This window comes from Corvus brachyrhynchos, unplaced genomic scaffold (genome assembly GCF_000691975.1).
Source record: "Corvus brachyrhynchos isolate BGI_N302 unplaced genomic scaffold, ASM69197v1 scaffold8, whole genome shotgun sequence".
NCBI classification, from domain to species: domain Eukaryota; kingdom Metazoa; phylum Chordata; class Aves; order Passeriformes; family Corvidae; genus Corvus; species Corvus brachyrhynchos.
Genome location: NW_008240031.1, coordinates 2,110,136 through 2,131,977, shown reverse-complemented (window position 1 = coordinate 2,131,977; position 21,842 = coordinate 2,110,136). Strand labels below are relative to the sequence as shown.

At 42.6% G+C, this 21,842-nt stretch overlaps 1 protein-coding gene across 12 annotated transcripts in view; it reads right to left on the bottom strand.

Annotated features, from left to right (window-relative positions):
• Positions 1-18,749, bottom strand: part of PIAS2 (protein inhibitor of activated STAT 2) — a 30,559-nt gene extending 11,810 nt beyond the window's left edge. For 9 of the 12 annotated variants that reach the window (XR_001865106.1, XR_001865109.1, XR_001865108.1 and 6 more), the window contains exons 1-6: positions 18,729-18,749; positions 6,685-7,159; positions 4,336-4,420; positions 3,690-3,740; positions 3,505-3,595; positions 58-192 (exon numbers count right to left, since the gene is read on the bottom strand). Coding sequence is in view for 8 of the 12 variants with exons in the window: in XM_017743687.1 (XP_017599176.1) it covers positions 58-192; positions 3,505-3,595; positions 3,690-3,740; positions 4,336-4,420; positions 6,685-7,156 (834 nt within the window). In the remaining 4 variants the exon portion in view is untranslated. Of the gene's footprint in view, positions 1-57; positions 193-3,504; positions 3,596-3,689; positions 3,741-4,335; positions 4,421-6,684; positions 7,160-16,087; positions 16,197-18,728 lie in introns of those variants that run through there. The other 3 variants (XM_017743694.1, XM_017743690.1, XM_008640928.2) reach the window with 1 other exon arrangement.
• Between the last annotated feature and the right edge of the window lie 3,093 nt (positions 18,750-21,842).

The window sequence follows — 21,842 nt, the reverse complement described above, 5'->3', positions numbered from 1 at the left end:
AGGAATGCTCAAACAGATTTAGATGACTTCCCACATCCTACAGAACATGCAGGTTACCTTGCCAATTTCAGAAGCCCAGGAAATGGAAATCTGATTTGGCACTGCTGACGACAGCCTAACTAGAGATGTGATGTTCAAGGGGCGCCCAGGTCGCTTCTGTTCAATTCCATTTTTTGGTGGTGGAGCATATCCCTGTGGAAAAAAAGGACAATTGATGTGTTACCCAGTCTTCCCACTGTACTCTGAAACTGCTGACACAGATTTGTTAAACAAATCTATGAGAAGCAGGTAAACTTCAGAGGCTCTCTACTCTGGAGAGCAATGCCAGCATTTATGCTGAGAAATAATCAGACTTTCACAATGTAACACCGTAACTCAAACATAGTTATAAGGCATTTGCTGTTTTAACTGGGTTTTACAGAAGTACTGAAAAGGTGAAAGAGAACAGTTTGGGTCCAGCTAAGTTCACTGGAAGAGTAAAAGGTCACATGGATGTTTTGTCCCTTTCCTCCCCATGCCCTACTGGAACAGAGTGAAACATCACAAGGTCATAGCCTTAGTCACAGAGTAAGTAATGAAGACTTTACTCAGTGTTTCACACACTGAAAACACTCTACTGATTAAGAAACTATTACGTCTTGTTCCAAGAGCTCCACATCTCCTCAGTGACTGCTTTGCCTCGTATCAGTTACACCTGGCTCCATTAGCAACAGGTGTCACCTGTCCTCTGCCAAGGCCCCTGAAGAAGGACTGTACACGGAGTACCAGCTGTATTTAAGAGATCATAGAATCAGAGTGGTTTGGGTTGGAAGTGACCTTAAAGATCATCCAGTTCCAATGCCCTCACCATGCAGTAAGCCTGCAGATTATTGCTCTCGCCCTGCATCTGTCACGATGAAAACAAGCCACTCTGCCACAGCTACCCTGAGAATCCCTGCTCTGAGCTCACAGTCAGCCTGCAGTCACTCGTCTCAAACTCATCCTGCACCTGAAGGACGCCAACAAGATGCAGTTCTGCATCTTGCACAGACCTTACTGATGCATTTCATTTAGTTCAAGGCAGTGTTGTTTTATACTAAAAACTCACCCAGAAAGGATATGCTGGGAAAAAAAATACGTGGTTTTTTAACCAGAGAAACACATACATTCACAACCTAGTGCTTGGGAAAGCAGGTACTTTGAAAGATGCTAAGTCTGGAAATGAAAACAAAAATAATTTAAAAAAAATTAAATATAAGCAGCCTCTTCCACTCACTAGCCCAGTGTGCCATGAGTGCTTTACCCCAGAACACACAGGCAGCAGACATATGGGAACTGCTGACAACTTCATATTTAAAAGACAGAATGATTTCAAAGGAGACTGAATGCAAGTTCTCTTACATTTCCAATTTTTTTCTTTTAGAGACAGACTCTGCAGTGCACATGCCTCATTTCAGTGAAGCTTTCAGTGTTTTCTTCCACAGAGCCTGTTCCTGAGAACAGATTCACTCTCGTACTCCTACAATTTGGTACCTTCCCTTCCTATCCTTCTAGGAGCACTCTGCTTGCCTCCCAACCAGCATTGCCAGGCAATGTTTAGTCAGGCTGCCAACTCTAGTGGCAAAGCACTGCCAACATTACTTGGGCCTTCAAGTCTTCCATGGCTCATCAAAGAACCGCACCACTCAAGGCAGGTATCATCTGCTACAGCAAGGAAATTCATCAAGAGAAAGCATAACTGCTCATTTATTTGGCTTTTCTCAGTGACACAGATGCAGGAATACAAGGAAACATGGTGTTAACATGAGCAAGACCTGGAGGAGTACTGGCACATGGGCAGCATTTCTCTGAAGCTTCTGGTAAGGACTGCAGGCAAGGAGATGACCAAGAATAATTTACAGACATCTGCACAGGCATGAACTGCCCTACCAGGCAAAGACAGAAGTTCACTTACGAACTGTGCAAGTGGGCAATAGAAGCTGGCACCACTGGTTAATTACCTAACACTACTGCGACAGACAACAGTGGTCTTTGAGGCAATGAAGTTATCTTACATTTGCTGCAACAGAAAGGAAGTGCCAGATGATGCAGAGAGACCAAATCAACAAAAAAAGTCTGCAGAAGCCTTCAAATGACTATTTGTCATTCAGCTCATAGTGAAAGAGGAGGGGAAGGGAAGTTGTCAAGACAATAGTGATTTATTCACTTTCTCACCTAAAGTTTGGCTGAACAGATTAATGAATCATCTTACCATGTGCAGGAAGAACCTAGAGGATTTGGGTCTAAAGCAAAGTAATAATCCAAGATTAATATTAGTTTCTGCTACAACTGTGACATGTTACACACAAAATGGAGAGAACAGCAGGGTGTAAACTATATTAACAAGACTGAGAATCGGCTGACACTGATGTCCACAAGATAACATCAGACCAAATTCTTTTTGGTTGGTTGCTGAAAGACAATCTGCAGAAGAGAAAACCCACAGTTACCCCATAGAATGTAACTGGCATTCACAGAAAATACTGACAATTAAACACAAGAAAGAAACCCTCTTATAACCTAAAGACTGAAGTAGGAGGAAGAGAACCTAAGGAGTCTCATTTAAGCTGAGTAGAGGCAAAAATAAAAAGCAGTCACAGTTGCATATGGGAGGAGGGAAGGTACAGAACAATACAATGTGACACACCAAGGTGGTTACAAACATTCTGAGAAAGAGGTTTCACACATTCTCTCTCCACAGAGCATCTTTCCAAACCCCACTACTGAAAAACCCCTCTGTACTACGACTTTTTCCATCCTTTACAGCCTCAAGAACTATTTCTGAATGGGCTGTGTAAGAGTTTCTCTGTTCCATTGAAATAAAAAAGAGAAACCCATTTGTGAGATATTTTGAGAATGAGGGAGCTTTTCCCTTTGTGTCTATTCCCAAGCCTTGAGATGACCCTGTGACTATGTACTAATTTTTGCAACATCAGACACCCCTGAAGTGTGACTGCCAACAGTGTTCTGTTCCAGTACCAGCACATGCTATGAACCCTAAAACATGTCTGTTCTTCATCCACACAACATATTGTGCTCTAACCAGACAGATGTAGAGCAGTGTACAAGTTGCACACAAGAGGCTGGTGTTGGTCCCTCAGAACAAGAAGGAACTCAAGCCTATCACAAATATAGGCTGCCCACACAGTGAGGGCTACCACCCTGAAATAAACTCAGCCTGAGGACCTGTGAGGAGGATTTCTCCATGCAGACACTGGGTTGTTTTTAACATATTTAGCTATATTAACAGCAAAAGACAAGGTTTGCTATAGAGGGCTTAATCACATTTAGTCCATGCAGTGGCTGTAATATGGTTAACAGCAGTAATGGTTATCTCACACAGCAAATGGACAAACTCCATACCTAACAGAGAAATCTGAGTGATAACAAACAACTTGACTGTTTCTGCAAGCTAACATTACAGAAAAACACATACACACTTCACAAGTCACTAAGAAGCCACAAATATGTACATAACATACTTACCGGCAATGGGAACAGCTTCCCATTTACTTTAATGCACAAACTATTAGGATAATTATCCTCTTGAGGGCAGCTTGTCTCTGCTAGGCATAACCTGTATCCATAGAAAGAGAAATTATCATTTTCAAGTGTCCCCACAAACACCCATTAGCCAATTAAGTTTTCAGAGAACACTATACAAAATGTACCTTAGCTGAACTTGGACTGTGTAATCTCTCCTGCCTCCAGGCAAGAAGTCCCTGCAACAAAGAAAAACAGAAGTACCGACTTAGCAGGACTCATATTGCAGCCATACACAGAAACAACTGACACACCTGCCCCAGCATCACTAAACTTTGCTCTTGTTTTTCTTTTATTGAGCTATGAACACCTTAAAAGTGACATTTCTGTTTAACTACTGCCAAGTTACATAGGACTTCAGGATCAGCATCCTCTATCAAAAGATCATAGCAACAATAAAGTAGGACGCTGCCAGGGATGAAAAAGCACCTATGAATTCTCATCGTTTACAACATCAACACTGGGAAAAAATAGCAAAGCAGGCTTCCATTCCTGCAGCCAGGAAAAACACAGGGAAGCTTCCCACCTCTCTAAACTGTGACAATTCTTTGGAACAGAGTAATTGTTAACTCTTTAATGGGGTAGGATTTACACAAAACGCACACAAATTCTGTGCACAGTTGGTCCTGAAGAAAACAGAACAGATATAAACTCAAGAGTAACTTCAGTGAAGATTAACACTCTGCATCTGCAGAGTAAGTGATGCATATAATGAACCAAAACCTCCCGAAATTTTGTAGTTTACCTACACTATACCACACACTTAATTCTTACCTGGAAATACAGATTTCTCTGACCTGTTGAGGTGTTAAAGCAAAGATAAAAAACTTCTCCTGGAACCTCTGAATACTGCTCTGTACTAGAAAAAAAAAAAGACACAAAAGAAGTTGAACCATGGTGATTAAAACCGTTGATTAAAACAGGATCTGCAGTTGAGCTTTTCCTGGAACAAGGCATAAGTCACTGAATATTCTCAAATGGTGGCTGAACTGCATGTAACTGTTAACAAAAAAAGCAATGGAACAAATCTTTCATTAAACTACATTCAGATGGTTTAGTATCACATTACACCTCAGTACTAAAGCAGCCTGGCTTTTTTGTTTTATTATAAACCTTTCTCCCAAATGAGGAAGGTTCAAACAAACACACAACAAAATATTACATTCAATACCTCACAAAAGGAATACCACGGAGATGCTGGCAATTCCTGTAAGGTACTACAGGAAGAGCATGTGCACCAGAAGTTATTAATGGACAGCTGGAAAATTCAGAAACAGCTATAAGTAACTAAACCTTTGGGGAGGAAGGGAAGGAGCACAACCCTTCACGGCAAAGAAGCCAGATAGACTTCATGTCCGGAATTACCCTTCAGTGCCATATGACAAAAAAAAAAAAAATATAATGTTCACATCAGAATCCAACTTGTCTGTCAGTGATGGGAATTGGCAATATTTTAGTATTTAATGTCCATAGAACACACATGTCACTGTCCTACTTTCTTTAAACTTGAGAAGTTAAAAATCTTGACCTGAAATAAAAGTAAATTAGACATGTCCAATTTAAAATAAGCAGCAGGGAGGACAAATACAAAAACAGCACAACTAAACCAGGCAAATTTTGAAGAGTTGGACTGCCTTGTGCACGGTGACATTTGGGGGAGATTGTTTCTATGCCCAGAAAAAAAACACACGAAAAGGAGGCAAACATGAAATGGAACCCAGATGGAGCAAACACACACCAAGTTCCTCAAACAATTCCAAATAGCTACAGAGTGCATGTATGCACACACACACACAGAGCACATCTGGTATTTTAGAATAATACTTGAGCACATGTAAAAAAGACAGTGGAAGTATTTTGTTACTTAATTCAGTGTGGGTTAAAACCAAACCCCACACTTCCATTTGTGCTCTCGTATTAGTGGAAAGGAATACCACACTCATTCTTTCTAAAGCATGAAGCAGTGAGGGGGACTCCTAGCTCTCTGACTTACCTATTATTTCAATACAACTCCCAAATGCACAAAAAATGTGAGCATCACTATGCACAAAGAGAAGTGACAACAGGCACTGTAATTAATGTTTGTTAGTAAAGTTTTCTGCTCTAGGTACTGGAGGATGGCAGATGATCAGTACATGCCTCACTGATGTACAAGTCACAGCCTAAAAGGATACATGATCAGTTAAGAAACTAAAATGTTTAAGAGGATGCAAACTATTTTATAAGCATACTACTAAATAGTTAGGGAACATTTTTTGCCAGTAAGGTAAGCCAGACTGAATTTCAAGACATAAGCTGTAGTTCCAAATAATTAAAAATGTTCACGACTGAGGCACTTGGGGAAGATAAACCCAGTTTCAGGTTATCTGAGAGACAAATGTTCGCTCCATATTATAACATACAGTACTGCAACAACTTGCAGGCTGAGAAACTTCACTACTCTGAGCACAACACTGAACATCACAGCACAAAGTATCTATTTCAGTGCCAGATCTCAGAGCCTGCAGAATTGTTGGGAGTGAGATAAGGGTAAAGTAAAAAACCAATGAACTTTTTCTCTTTACCCTGTTGCAACTTGTAAATTACTGACCCTGAAATCCTTTGTGTGTTACTCCTGACAAAACTGCTCCTCATTTATACTAGACAGAAAATTCAGGTCCAAATCTTTCAGCCAAAAAGTGGAGGTTCAGACTAGGTACTAGGAAACATTTTGTTACCAAGAGAGTGGTCAAACGGGGTTCTTGGAAAAGCAGTTAATACTGTAAGCTGCCAGTGTTTAAAAGGGACTTGGACAATGCCATAACTATTACTCTCTAACTTTCGGTCAGGCAGTTGGATGATCACTGTAGGTACCTTTAAATTGAATTACCCTGCTCTATTATTCGATATTCAAAAGACAAAGGTCTTTAATCATATTACTTTTATAACAGAGAACACTATTTTCTGAAGTGTGGCTTTGCACTTTTGGGGAAAATGATAAAGAAAGGGAAAGGTAAAGATATAAAAGGAAAGGAGTTTCCACTTGTCCCGGCAGCAAAAACCCACTTAAGCCTGGGCTCAGTATTGTCAGAAGCAAAGCTTATTTAATGAATTAAGCAAGCTGCAGAGGTATTAAACACTTACCTAGACTAGTGGGTTTAATGAGCACATCAAGCACATCATAAAAAGGTAAGCTTTTCAGCTGAACATCAGGATGAACAGGCGGAATTGGAGGGGATGGCTGCTGCATCTCGAAGTGGGGCTTAGTGTCTTGGAGGAGCACGGAACTGACGGGCGAGGACGGAGACTGAGGCGTGACTGAAGTTGAAGGGAGTGGGTGAATGCCTGCAACAGCCAGGTCAGGCTCGACTGGAGAGGAACTGCTGTCCAAGTTGAAAACCGCAGGTTTTATAGCCGACAAATCCGACAGTCCTTCAATCGTCCTTGGGTACCGACGCCTATAGAGTTCTCGGATTTTGATCTGAACTGCTGGGCTGCAGCCGCTCTTCAGTAAGTGCAGTGCCCTCATCAGGAGGTCATGTTTGCGCCCACTTTTATTACGTCCAGCAAATCCCAGCAGCACTTGCAGTTCAGAAACACGAAAACTTGATACCATATTCTAGAAAGAAAGAAAAGCACAGGTGAGCCAATAGCAGCAAGGAGGCCTTTCCAAGCAGCATGGTGCGGCATCTTTCATCATCTAATCTGACAGCTTGTTACTTGGTTATGGCTACTGCCCACACCTTTACAGAACACAAGAGCACAGTTAGTTTAAAATGAAGAAACAGAGCGTCCAGGATGCAGGTTCAGTTTGCCCATGTTAATGAAAGATTTGTTTCCACGCTCAAACAATAGTAACAACAAAATCTTAAATTCACAGCACAAGCACAAGCTGTACCACAAAGAATCTGTCTCACTTTGTGGAACAAAATACCAAACCAAACAAAAAAAAAAAAAAAAAAAAAAAAAAAAAAAAAAAAAAAAAAAAAAAAAAAAAAAAAAAAAAAAAACAAAAAAAAAACCAACCAAAAAAAAACAAACAAAAAAATCAAGTGAATCAGTATTATCACCTGTTTTTCAACACATTTTAAGCACTTCCTCACTTTATTTCTTAATTTCTGTATAGTTTATTGTGAAACTCCCTTTATTTTGGACACTGTGTTAAAGGCATGCATAAAGCAAGATAGGCACATCAGGTTTAATTGCTGGAAGAAATGCACAGCAAAGCAGACAGTTCTTAAAAAGCTACTTTATCTATTGTATACTGTGGAATACAAACAACATAATTGATTCTTCAAATGTCTCCTTTTCAGATCACATTCTGGTATCAAGTGTCACAAAGACAGCTTCCAAACAAGTAATAATGTTTACTTGGTTATCAGCGTCAGTTTTGGAAGACTGAGGATTGAACTGCAAAGTTACAACATTAGAATCCTTCTGTTTATGAAAACAAAAATAAAAAAATTTAAAATCCCACTATGCTTTAAAAGGAAACAATCTTCTGCCCCGCTACTACTAACAATTAACTTTGCACAGGGGCTTCATCTCACATTTTTGTGAGCATTTATACCTCCATTTCAGAGGTATAAAGTTATCCAGAATACTTCTCACCAACTTCCTTCCTATTTCTGTGGGACTCTTCCACCATAGCAAGGAGATAAAGTTTTTAAAGGCGAAAGAACACTTGCCTTCAATCTGTGCTGCTGCATCATGACAACTCCAGACTCGAGGACTGGAGATGAAGGTGCTAACAGAAGGTATGAAACACCAGACATCTGGGATCATAACACATTTTTAAAAACAGTTCAGAAGTGCATTTGGACGTTTAATAAAGCTTTGGGCATTGATTCCAGAAGGGATACAACTCAAAACACAATGTTTTGACTTTACCTTCCAAGTCTTTACTACACAGAGTTAACACACATGTTTTAATACATCTGACCTCAGCTGAAATTTTAATGACTTTTGCCCAAACACTGAGTCAGTCACCAAAAAAGTCAAAACCCCCTGTGTCCCTGGCTTGTTCCCTGTTTTCTCTTTAATATTGTGAAAAATCTTTTGGCAGTAAGACCAGTGAATTGTGTCAGATGAAAGAAAACTGGAGTTAAAATCACAGAATCATTTAGGTTGGAAAAGACCTCCAAGATAGTCAAGCCCACCCATTCCTCCAGCACTGCCAAGGCCACCACTAACCCATGCCCCCAAGTGTCACATCCACATGGTTTTTGTATGCCTCCATCCACAGGGTTTTTAAATCCCTCCAACACTGCCCTGGGCAACTTTTGCCAGGACCGGACAACCTCCTCAAGAAATTTTTCCCAGTATCAAATCTAGACCTCCTCTGGAACAACTTGAGGCCATTTCATCTTGTCCTCTCCCTTGTTCCCTGAGACCTGAGCCCAACCCCCACTTGCCTCCCTCAGCCGCTCCTGGGGCTCCAGCCCCTTCCCAGCTCCGTTCCCTTCCCTGGACACGCTCCAGCCCCTCCATGTCTCTCTTGTCCTGAGGGGCCCAGAGCTGTCCCCAGCACTGGAGGTGCCTCAGCAGTGCCAGCACAGGGGACGGGCCCTGCCCTGGGGCTGTGGCCACACCCTGGCTGGGACACCATGGGCACCTTGTCCACCTGAGCACGTGCTGACCCAAGTCCGGGTACATGCTGTCCCAAGTCCAATTCAATGGCTGTTTCGTGTGCCATTAGAACACAGCAGGAGTAAGTAGCCAGGATCTGCCTTTTCAAGGGCCACATTATTTATGCACATCAAAAAGACCACCTAAAACACTATGGCAGAAACATCATCTGGCACACCCTTTCCTTATCACTGATGAGACAAGATTATCATATTTCAGACCCTGATTTTCGACATTTCCAGACAGCCCATTTGGATCCAGTGACACTTCTATCAAGAAGCTGTTCTGATCACAGCTAACACAGCAGCCTTCACACAGTTATTCCCCCAACACTCTGTCTAGAAATGCACCATGGACACAGCAGCCAGAAAAAACAGTCACAAGAAGCACTGAGTGGCTCACCCAAACTTCTGAAGAGGCCAACAGCAGATCTCACCTTAATTTCATCCCAGCAACTTCTTTCAACAATGAAACAATACAAGATGGAGAATGTTACTTTCCACCTGGCATTCCCCTTCTACTCTTCCTTACTCTCAAATAGAGTGAGGAAAACAAAGTGTTTCAACATTCATAAGAAACGGCTTGAAATACTGTAACAGCTTTATAGTTATGACACAAAAGAGAACCTGTGTTAAAAGATAATACTGGTATTCATGAATTTACAGAAAACTTCACGTTACATGCTTCTGTAGATAGCTGCATAAGCCTGATAGCAATGCCAGCTCCTTTATTTCAGATGCAGGCAGTAAGCATGATGCTGGATTCCATAATCACAATGCAAATGAGTAAAATAATCCTTTACACTGAGATTAAGGAAACAGCATGTATTGCAAAATACTATCTATTACCCTGCCTGCTGCCTTCTATGAATTCCTGCAAGTTAATCAAGGTGAAATGTGCAGTCCGTCACGCCTCGACACAGCTAACATTTTAGACAAAAATTCCACAAACTAGCACTTTGTTACTAGATGGATTTCATCTTACTACAAGACATAGCCTGGCTTCAATACCATAGTCATCAAAATTTTAAATTAACACCCACATTAAAAATGCTTGCAAGTATAAAAATATACATAGTTTTGCCCACCAATGCAAAAATCTTACACAGGCTTTATAAAAAAGACTTGCAAAGAGCGAGGTTTACAGAAGTATTTAAACAATAGCTTTTACAGCATTTTCCCTCTAAAGCTGATTCTACTTTCCCTTTAAGGTAACAACAACCACGTGTATGAAAAAAAACCTTCCAGTGCCTAAAGGGGCTCCAGGAGAGCTGGAGAGGAACTTGGGACAATGGCCTGGAGGGACAGGACACAGGAAATGGCTTCCCAGTGCCAGATGGGATACCGGGAAGGAGTTGTTCCCTGTGAGAATGGTGAGGCCTGGGCACAGGGTTCCCAGAGCAGCTGTGGCTGCCCCATCTCTGGAAGTGTCCAAGGCCAGGTTGGACGGGGCTTGGAGCAACCTGGGATAGTGGAAGGTGTCCCTGCTCATAGGAGTGAAGCTTTAAGGTCCCTTCCAAACCAAACCTACGATTCTGTACCGATCTTCCTACTCAATTTACAAATATAAAGTGGACATTCACTATCATCAAACAAACTTTTATGGAGACATACATCTGAAAACACTTAAAATCATGGTGCAAGGCATATACTGCTTCCAACAAACCCTTATCAAGTTATTTTCTTTTGGTTTTCCAGCACACTGCAGAAAGACTGCAGCCTCGTTATTAATATGCTTTTCACATCACTCAATTAAGATTAGACATTCAAGTTGTGTCATGTAGATGCCATTTTCTCTTAAAAGAGGTTCTTTACAGCTGCACAGCCCAGTAAAAAAGCTTCAAAAAACCAAAGCCATTTTAGTTTTAACATTATTCCATGAACACAAAGAGTAGTTTGACAGAACTCTAAGGAAGGAAATCAGACTGGATAATTCAAGCACTTTTATATTCCAGAAATATTTTTTCTGCTGAAATTCGTACTTGAAGCTCCTAAGAAGTTTCATAGGTTATTTTGTTTCTTACAGTTGAACTTTAGCAACCATGATTCATCAGCAGAAACACTGTTTTAAAGCATTAAGCCGTAGGTGTATCTGGAATGGCATTAATTTCCCAGGAAGGATGACATTAAGGAGCCCAGGAAATGCTGACATGCCGCTGAAACTAAGGGGCAGGCATGTTTCAAAGCAAAGTAAGGGATCAAACATCTCTCCAAACAAGAGCTGTGTCGTTCTCCACACTCCCCTGCAATATTAACAGTCACTCTACATCTCTCTCTACCAATGCAAGGAAACTGAAAATGCCTGTTTAATTCTTGATATATGTCTACAATAAGCACCAACAACTGTGGCTTTCAGGTCAAGTACTGCTCAAGCAGCGAACCGGATACTTGCACAGCAGAAGCAATCCAGCCTACTCAGAAGTACTGGTCAGCTTGCCCCTAAGAGCTCTGCTTCAGCCCCACTGGCTTCCAGACAATTTCCGAAGTGTCTGAATGCTCTGTACAGAAGGAACACACCAAGGACAGGTTCCACAAATCCTCTCTCCTGACTTTAAGCCCTTTCATGGACATTCAGCAACAAAGTACATTTGTGACATCTTTTGCAGTAAATCTGCATCCATGCTGACTTACAGCAGGCTAGAAATGGGTAATGCTGGTAAAGAAAAACAACCAGTGTCCTGGGATGGTTGACGATCTCTCCGCTGAATGAAAATGTGTTCTCAAACTGATATAACCATGGATAAAGACATGCAAGGCACAGGGAAAAATGAAGATGCCGTTATTGAAACCTGTGTCAGTAGTACAGGACAGCAAAAGCAGCTCCAAAGAAAACCACAGTCAATGTAAATCATAACCACCAGATCCTAAGTATTATGGAGATTTTCCTTTGCACTGCCTCTAGCCTGGCTCCACAATTAGGAATTAGCTCCAAAGCTGCATGCACTTAATAACAGCAAAAATCTAAAGTCAAACAAACACAAATATTTAAGACATTCGAAACAAAGTATGGCCATTTCATTGCAGCCTCCTTTTTAGAGTACCCTAAACTCCATTATCTCCTTCCTCTCCCCATCACTATATCTCAGCACAATCAGTTAACTGTTAATGATTTTACATACAACAAACTTTTAAAGTGCCCCGATAAACCTCAGTGATCTAGAATAGTGACTGTGAACATATGGACAACACAGGAATTTTGTGCAGATACAAGGTAACAGCACATTATCACAGGTTATTAGGAGTATTTTATCTGCACTTATTTAATACACTCAATTTAACTGCAGCCTACGGATCATTACAGAACCAGCAGCAACTTGTCGATATCTATTCAGTCCACCATCTTGAGTTTAACCCAGGTCATCATGTGGAATTTCATTTCTACATCAAATACATAAACTGGTCGGCATATACAATACAATGATATTAACACAGATAAAATAAAACAGTGTTTGGCAGTGAGCTTGAGGAAGACACATGAAAACAGTTTTCAGCATTTTCTTGTTAGCAATTTAGCACTAAGCACTGCTTCACCTGGTAAATGTGAGGCAGTCATTTACGCTGTCATTCCAGACTGGAAAAATAAAGCAAGAGGAGTGGAAAGACACCAAGTCTGGCATGAACAAGAGATCCAATATATAAAAGAGTGAGAATTCTGTATTCTAATATGGTATCCAAACCACACTGCTCTTCCCAGTTTGAATCATGTGACTTCAATACCCAGGTGTGCAACAGCAAACAGTAGAAGTGGGACCTACTTCCAGCATTTATAAACCTGATTTTCCAGTAAATTTTGTGCAATCTCTCCTGCCAAAAAGGATATATTAGCACAATTCCATCTCTTCTCAATCAAACGAGTTTTTACACAATGGCTCTGAAACTAGTGTCACAAATTAGTTTTGGCACAGGCATAGCCACTTGCCTATAAAGAGCCCTCTTTTTTGCCCTACAAAGATGACACTAACAAATGACTTCAAAACCTGATTAAACACAAACTATGTGACTGATGCTTCACCTTCTAAACTACTGATCTGTTTCAAAGACTGCATGCACTCCACATTATTTGTTTCCAATTTAGACTCAGGACACCAGCAGAAACACAGAGGACCCAAAAATACTCTTTCAGTAATATGTAACTGATCCTCTTATCTGCAGTACTTTGTTGAGATTCAACAAGCTTCAAGCCAAGTCTTGGCTAGTTCAGAATCTGTTGGGAGCTGGAATCGTTTTCTCACAGATTGCTCTCAGAAGGAGCTGTAGTTCCCTACTTCTGGGCCAATTCTGTTCAAAAATGTGTTTACTCGTCATCTCTGGCCTCCACACCAGACTGATGATTCTGTTCCACATCCGCCTCTGCCTGTGTAATACCTTCAACATTTACTGGGCTGCTCTGGAGAGGGGATCATGGATAAAGGTATGAGTCAGGTTTAAAAACACATATGGGAACAGCAGCTCTGGAAATGGTATCTCAAAACTAACTGTATCTCACAACTAGACACAGGTGTGCTCTCCACAGCTTCTCAGCCACTTCCTAATACTCCAGAAAACAGTGATCTACAGAAATTAATAAATATTACTAGTTAATAAAAAGCTTAATCATGATGGTCCGGAAGGGTAAAGCTTTGACCAGGCATTTTCAGCGGTATCTTGAAAAGTAGCAACTGTGGTTAGTTGCATCCAAGTCCTTTGACAAAACTGAAGACTTGCAAAAGGTCTGATGTAACAAGGCTTCTTTCAGTCTAGTTTATTTCACTACAGCCTCTCAGTTATAATGCTTGGATCTCAGCTCCACAGAATTTTTACTGTGAACATCCAGAGGATGCCAGGGATAGTCCTAACAAATATTAAAATGCTCCTTTGCCCTGAAAAGAGAAAAAAAATGCTGCTCCTGCATGTTTCCCTCAAGAAACAGGGTTTAAGAAAGAACTCTGACCTCCTGCCTTTAGTCAGTCCTCAACAAATTACCAAAATGAATTCCACTCTCAAAATGAGCCCAAGTGGCCTTTCATAAAGCAGGTAGAGATGACATACTACAGGAAACTGCAGTCAACAAGAGAGCAGCAAACAATACTGCCATAAAAACATTCAGTACGTTAATCTATAAAACAGCCATTTCAGATCACACCTAAAGGTAAATTCACAAAATCCGCTGGGGGTGAGGAAATCTCTCTCATCTTTGGTCAAAAGCAGGAAGATTTGGTTGTCTGAAAAAAAGTTTAAGCCTCAAAACCAAGTGCCTGGTATTCAAGCAGGCACATTCAAATGCATCTTCAAATGCAAAAAGAAGAAGAGAAAAATTCAGCCAGGGCCTTGCAGACATGAAGCAGACAATTACATTCTCTTCCAAAAAAATATATAGACCTTTCCCAAAACAGGTCATGAATTATTATCAGATGGATGCTGAACATTTAGAGAAGCTCCAGGCTAACAGATTAATCTCACAGGCACTCCAGTTTACAATTAAGATGAATGGGAACATCAAAAGATATGCCTTCAGACTTTTTTTTTTAACTAGTGGCATCTCTTCTTTTGAGTGATGAAAGGGCAGCCCAGCAGTTGGCCTGAAACACAGTTCCCTTTTCCCTCCATATTTCCTGTATTACTTCTATCTATGCACCTCAGTTGCTTGTCAATTTCAAAGGTATTTATGTACCTTATTCCCTGGGGGAAACTATCAATACTTAGGGATATACAGATAAGCGATTACAGGGCTTTGGGAGAGACAGACCACAACTCCAGCTCAAGATTGTAGAGGAAGAGATAAAGAAAGAAGAGTCACCCCTGGCACAAAGTTTACACTGGGACTTTAGCCAAACCCTTTGAGACACCTTGGAATGAGGGTTACGAATGGGTGAGAACACCGAGCAAGGAAATGTGTAAACACAAACACATCTAAAAGGGAAAAAACCCCCAACAACACAAGCACAAAAAAATAAGCCAACAGTTCCTAAACCTGAGACAGAGCACTGATGTCCTCAGACAAAGAAACTCAGTTCTTTCCACTATATTTTTATAAGTGAGCTCCTCAGCTGCACTACCAGTGCTAGTGCTGGAAGAAGCCTCAGCATGGGAAATTCTCTGGCGATTGCAGCACACTTCCCACTGCAGGTCACACCAACACTAGCTCTTCCTCTCCACTGAAGGCCAGCTCACAGTGGTTCCTATTTAACCGGCTTTTATCCCTCCTGTAACAAAGTCTGGAGGGGGGGGCGGGGAGCGGCCTGCACGCGGAATTCCCACGAAGAATTCCACTTCTGCAGGTGTGGATGCTGCTGAAGGATAACCTCCTCCTTCTACACAAAGGTACCAGCAGATTGTTCAGGAAATAGGAGGAAAAGCACAAACTATTCAGTCAGCTCTTTGTGTACACACCTTAGCAAAATGAAAGGACACACGCAGCACACACCCACTCCGACAAATCTGCTACAGAGAGTCCACCACCACAATATGAAAGATAATGAACCGAAGATAAAACACGTCTGAAAAGCAGCACTGGGCTTCACGCTGGGCAGGCACAGCTTTCCCGATTGGAAAGCGGTCCACGGATTTCCAGAGATTCCACAGCTATCAGCATTTTTAACAGCCCCGTGGTTATTCACCGCCCTCCCTTCAGCCGCACGGGGCGCGGGGCCCAGCAGGAGCCGTGCGAGCCCGGGGGCCGCTCGGCAGCGCCGAGACGGCTTTAAAATGTCCGAAGGAGCGGGAAGAACCCCCCCCGGCGGCAGCAGCAGCACAACCCACACGGCTGTGTGGACAACCGGACACTGACAGGGAGGGTCTCCCTGGGAAGACCCCACCGACTCCCGGGAAGTCGGGGCGGCCCCGCTCCTTCCCTCCCTCCCCTCTCACCCCGGGGATGGCGCGGGCCCCCCAGCACCGACATCTTTCCCCCGCCGGGACCTCTCTCCCTCCTTCCTCCTCACCCGCAGCTCCTCGAAATCCGCCATTTTCTACCCGCCGCCGCCGGGCGCCGCCGCCACCATCATCGTGCACCCGGAGCGCGCTCCCGCCACGTGACGGGGAGGGCGGTCGGGCGGGAAGGACGGCAGGGAGGGGCGGGGGACCTGAGGGGAGACCCGTCCGGGGTGGCATAGACACACCGGGAACCCTCAGGGGAGACCAGTCCATCTGCACACACGCACTCCTGTAGGTACCGCCGCAGTTCCACGGGGCTCCTGGAGCAGCTCCGGGCTGTGAAGAACTCAGGTGGTCCTGGAAATTATCCCGGAGGGATCACAAAATAAAGATGATCTCTCGAGATCACCCAGACCAAACTCCTGACAATGCAGGGTCACACAGGAACTCGTCCAGGTGGGTTTGGAATGTCTCACAGAGGGAGACTCCCCGACCTCCCTGGACCCCCTCTACCAGAGCTGAGCCATCTTCAACGTAAAGAAGTTCTTCCTCATGCTGAGGTGAAACTTCCTGTGTTTTAGTTGTGTCCATTGCTCCTCATTCGGTCGCTGGACACCACTGAAAAGAGTCCTGCGCCATTCTCTGGACACCTGCCTTTGAGACGTTTAGCTGCATTAATGAGATCCTGTCTCAGTCTCCTCTAGGCTAAACATGCCCAAGTCTTGTAGTCACTCATCATAAGACATGCTCCAGACCCCTCATAATCCTTGTGCCCTCCACTGGACCTCTCCATTAGCTCCTTGTCTTTCCTTTACTGAGGAGCCCAGAACTGGACACACATGCCATGTTTCCTCCCCTCCAGGATTAACACTCTGCTTTTTAACTGAATTGTTCTATTAAAAAACAAACAAAAATAAAACAGAAAAACCAACCAAACCAGCAAATCATAGAATAAATAAAACATAATCCAGTTTGCAATTGAAGTGGATTAAATAGAAAGCTTGCAGTTTTACAGCCGAGTTTATCCACCCAATCAAGAGCACTCATAATTTGTGTTATAATGATGATGCAACACATTTTATTAATAAAAAATGAAGGGAAAATGTCACCAGCAGTAAGCTTCAAAAGCTGGATAATGAGTTTCCCGCTGCAAGGGAAATGTTGAGACATTTACAGAAAAATAAACATCAAGATGCAGCCGAGAATATTGTTTTCAAAAGCAGCCAGAGATCATTACCTAGTCACAATAATTACCTACTCACAATATTCAGTTTCATCGGCAACTTGGCTGTAAAACCAAACAACCGATTTATTGCAATAAAAAATAGCAAAGACTCAGCCAACAAACAGGCAAGCAGCCAACACAACCCTAACAAGAAGATGAAGAGACACTGGAAAAGAAAAGAGGCCTGAAATGCAAAACATATTTGCTCGTATTAACTGAAAGGCAGCTAGTTTTGCACGATCGACACATCCAGAGCAGCAACTAGAGGAGTAACTTATGGGCCAAGGGACACGCCACCTTGGCAGCAGGCTCTGCAAGGAGGGATGCTGGCAGGCAGTTTTGGGAACAAATAGCTGAGCTTTTCTAGAGGATACTGATCCCTGCCGTACACACTAGTTATGGGCACTTAATACTGCTACAAGATCAAGGAACTCCACAATTAACATCATTAGCTGCAATTCTGCAACAGCTTTCTGAGACAGGCTTTCCTTTTTATTTACTGTTTCCTCCAAAATAAACCCTTTGTTGTGCCAAAGTTTTTCACTATAGGCACAGATACCTAGCCCTCGGCACAAACAGCTTCTTTGCTTGGTCTTAAGACACCCTGGAGATTTAAGCATAAGGACTTAATTAATTTCAAACCCCTTCTGTTAGTCAAAACCAGGAATCAACAGGCTAATAAAACATGCCATCTGCCACACCACTGCATGAGTTCAACTCCTAAGTCCATCAAATGCTCATTTTTCCTTCCAATGCAATACCAGACTAAATGGGCAAGCTGCAGGTTAGACTCTCTTAGATCATTAAAGCATGACCAGACCAAAGCATTCTCTTTTGTTCTTTTAGCAAACCCTCAAGTGTTCCTTCCTTCAAACACACAGGGAAGGACATCAATGTTCAAGCTCACATCAGAGCCAGGCACGTCTTTTCTAGAGTACAATCACCTCTCACTTCATAACCACATCTTTCAACCTTTCCATTCTTCTCATCCTCAGTATCTGCGAGGATAAGGGCAAACATTATTTTTATACACCTCACATGCGTAGGATAACAAGAGTTTACATATTAGCTTTCCCTAATATTTTTACTGAAGTGTTCCTTCATCGTATGTTGTTTTTCTCCCTCCTTCCCTCACAGGCTTTCTACTACACATCTCTGGGGCCCTAGCCTCACAAAAAAAAAAAAAAAAAAAAAACCCTTCTTACTTTTGGTCCTCCTCAATTTTTTTCTTAGAGCACAGGCATTTCCTCTCCCATTCCATTATCTCCACAGAAAAATTTCTTTCAAATCTCCCTCTTCTGTTTTTCCAGTAACTAGAATTAATCCCCCCTTTTGCTCTAGTTCTTCAAAATCCTGCTGTTTCATGAAAACTTCTCACACACACACATCAACTCCAGGCTTACACTCCACGGCTACCAAGTCATCTTAGATAAATTTCAACATTTCCAATATTTCTCTTTCCACCATACTTTTAAGAAACCTACCTCAAATGTCAGAGATTCTTCTGGGATCTGAAACCTTTGCTTCTTCTTGCACCTCCATCTCCGATACCCCTTTCTTCTTCTTCTCCTCTTTCTTCTCTCTAAACCTGCTGCTGCATTTCCTAAATCATTTCCCAAGCTCTTCCTTTGAGCATTTTCCGAATTTTCAGTGAAAGCCTTAAAACTCGGCCCAGCATCAGCCATTGGAGGAGACCTTCCCCAAGACAGCCAGTGGATACTCCTATCTCCCAGGATATCACCGAAGCAGTACCTGGGGTTTTTGTCTTCCCTAATAGGCTCTAATTAGGGTGAGGAACGAGCCTATAGGTGCTAAGCAACCTGCCCCCTAAATTGAGGCTTGTTAGGGGAAAAAAAATAGTCTGGTTTCAACCTTTTCTAGTAATATTTCTAGTGCTATGCACAGTATGTCCATACAAGCACTGCCTGTTCCCACAGCTGCGTTAGCTACGGAAAGACATCTGAACATCCAAATAAACCCTCCCAGCCTTCCACAGACGCTGCAAAAAATACCAAACCAAAACAAAACAAAAAACAAACCCCAAAACAACAAACAAAACAACCCTACAGCTGCTCACAGGATTGCAACAAGTGCTCTTATCAGCATTATACCTCATCAAACCCCTCCTGTGCTGCTTAACCAGCTGCTAATAGACAACAGAGTGTGAACTGCAAGCAGGGATGGGGCTGGGGTGACTAGGTGGAAAGTGGATTTGTTTTGTGTGTGCTGTGTTTAAAGGAAAGAATTTTATGAGGTCAGCCTTAGGCTCCTCCATCATCTCTGATATCCCACAGACATGTACTTTTTAAGGTAACATTATAAGGGAATGGCAAAAATATTTAAGTGGTAGTCAGTGCCTAAAACCTCTTAGTGCGAGGTCTAGAGCTGTGAAAGCACAGAGGCTTAAAGACACCCTTAATCGTGCTGCTGACATTACAAATGTGGGCTCTGGCTATAAGATAAGACACTGTTGAGCTGGGTACTCAGGTTGGACGGGGCTTGGAGTAACCTGGTCTAGTGGAAGATGTCTCTGTCCCCGGCAGGGCATTGGAACTGGATGTCTTTAAGGCCCCTTAACAACCCAAACTATCCTGTGATTCTCTGATTCTGCTTATTGGAAAGAAATCATTTATGTAGCTGCATTGTATCTGCACTTTCAATGCAGCTGTTTGGCGAAACAGAGTTTGGATGGGACATAATCTTCTGTCAAGGCATATGATGAATATAGTTATATGTAACTACATTGATGTCAGACTTAATAGACATACTAAAGTTTAGAAAAATCCAAATTATAAACCTAATGTGTTCTTTTATATATAGATATACACATTTATATATTCAGTTTTGATGAGGAAATATTAATTTTGCCTGGCCATCCTAACATACCAGGGTGATACACCTATATTTTGGTTGCAAGCCCAAAAGCAAAATATTTAAATTTTGCTATGAAGTTGCTTACTTGATCATTATTATTTTTATCAAATTATGCCTATTGACATAGGCCTAGATTTCACAGTCTTGAACACAGCCTCCCTGACTGTGGGTGAGCATTTGCTTCCATGGACAGTTTTTGTAAAAATTACCCTCAATTTTTGTTCAAAGTCTTTGAAGTGTCTCTTTTTCCATCAAAACTATAGAAAGCCACATATGAGGGTACCACTAGCCCTTGAACAGTAATGATGGAAAACTCTCCAGTCAAGCACAGTCCTGAACCCAGGCTATTTTCCCAACAGTGATGAACTTGGGATGGCTTGAATCCTAACTTCGATTACAGGAACTTCTCTTTCAGAGCCATAAAAAAAGATGCCCACAATCATGGAAAAAAAAGATGTGTTACCCACTGTACTGCTACATTAAGGCCAAAAAATTAAGCACAAGTTCTAGTAGGTGGGGACCTAAGTTAGTTAGAGGGACATCGATCCACTTGGAAAAAACTCCATGTTTTATGGAACAAATGTAATAAAAAAATATTTGTGTTAAACTGCATCCTTGGCAGGATGAAAGTATGTTGCATTTGCAGCACAACTGCGTGAGCTGTGAACACACACTCAAGCCTGTGTTGGCAGGTATCAGATTGGGAAAGTCTTAGAAAAGGGCTGGGGAAACATTCCAGAGTGGGAACAGAGTGACACCAAAAGGACAAGGCCGTATGGGGTACTGACGGTTATACTGAGGAATATGTTTGGAGGAAGATCTGGATATCTGAAAAAAACCAGGATATCTGTTTTTGAGGATGAGATGCTAAGCAAGTGTGGTATAGAATCCCAGAATGTTTTGGGTTGGAAGGGACCTTAAAACTCATCCAGTTCCATGCCCCCTTCCACTAGACCAGGTCGTGTTGCAGGGATGTGAGAACCTGGTCATTACTCTGCCCAAGACCTGAGCAGCTGTTGGATTTGGGAACAGGGCTGATAAAAGCCCTTCCCACCAAGCTGTTGGGTGCTGTGCATGTATCCACCAATCCCTCTTCCCATTGTGCAGGAAAAGCACAGGATTCCTCACAAAAGAGGAGTCTGGGGAGGGGTCCTGAGACTGAGTTTTAGGTTTCGTCTTGCAGGATCATAGATTCTCCTCCAGCTGGACTGAAGCTGGACCATGTCCAAAAGGCACAGTTCACCCCTCCAGTAATTCACACGCTGAACCCAGGAGGCTGCAGCAACCAGGCAGCTGAGTTGTACTCCAAAAAGAGCGCTTCTCACAGCCCTGTGTTCCCTCACAGTGGTGGTCTCCATTTTAATGCCCACTGGCACATCCTTGATGTGAGGGGTAGACTGCACTCTGTTGCTTCTCAGGCACAGCTTAGCTGTGTGGGAGAGCTGGGCATGTTTAGCAGTGGAGTGAGCTGGGCTGTGCCGATTCGGGTTATTGTGGCTTGATTTGGCTTGCTTGGCGTGGGGTTGGGTTGGATTGGCATGGTTTGGGTTGGTTTGGCTTGTTTGGGCTTGGTTTGGATCGTTCTGGATTCTTTCGGGGCCAGACCACTGAATCCCCTCAGCCCGAGCCCCCTACCCAACCGCCCCCCACTCCGCGCCACCCAGGCGAGCCCGGCGCCCATTGGCCAGCGCCGCCTTCCGCCCACCCTGCTCTACTCGTCATTG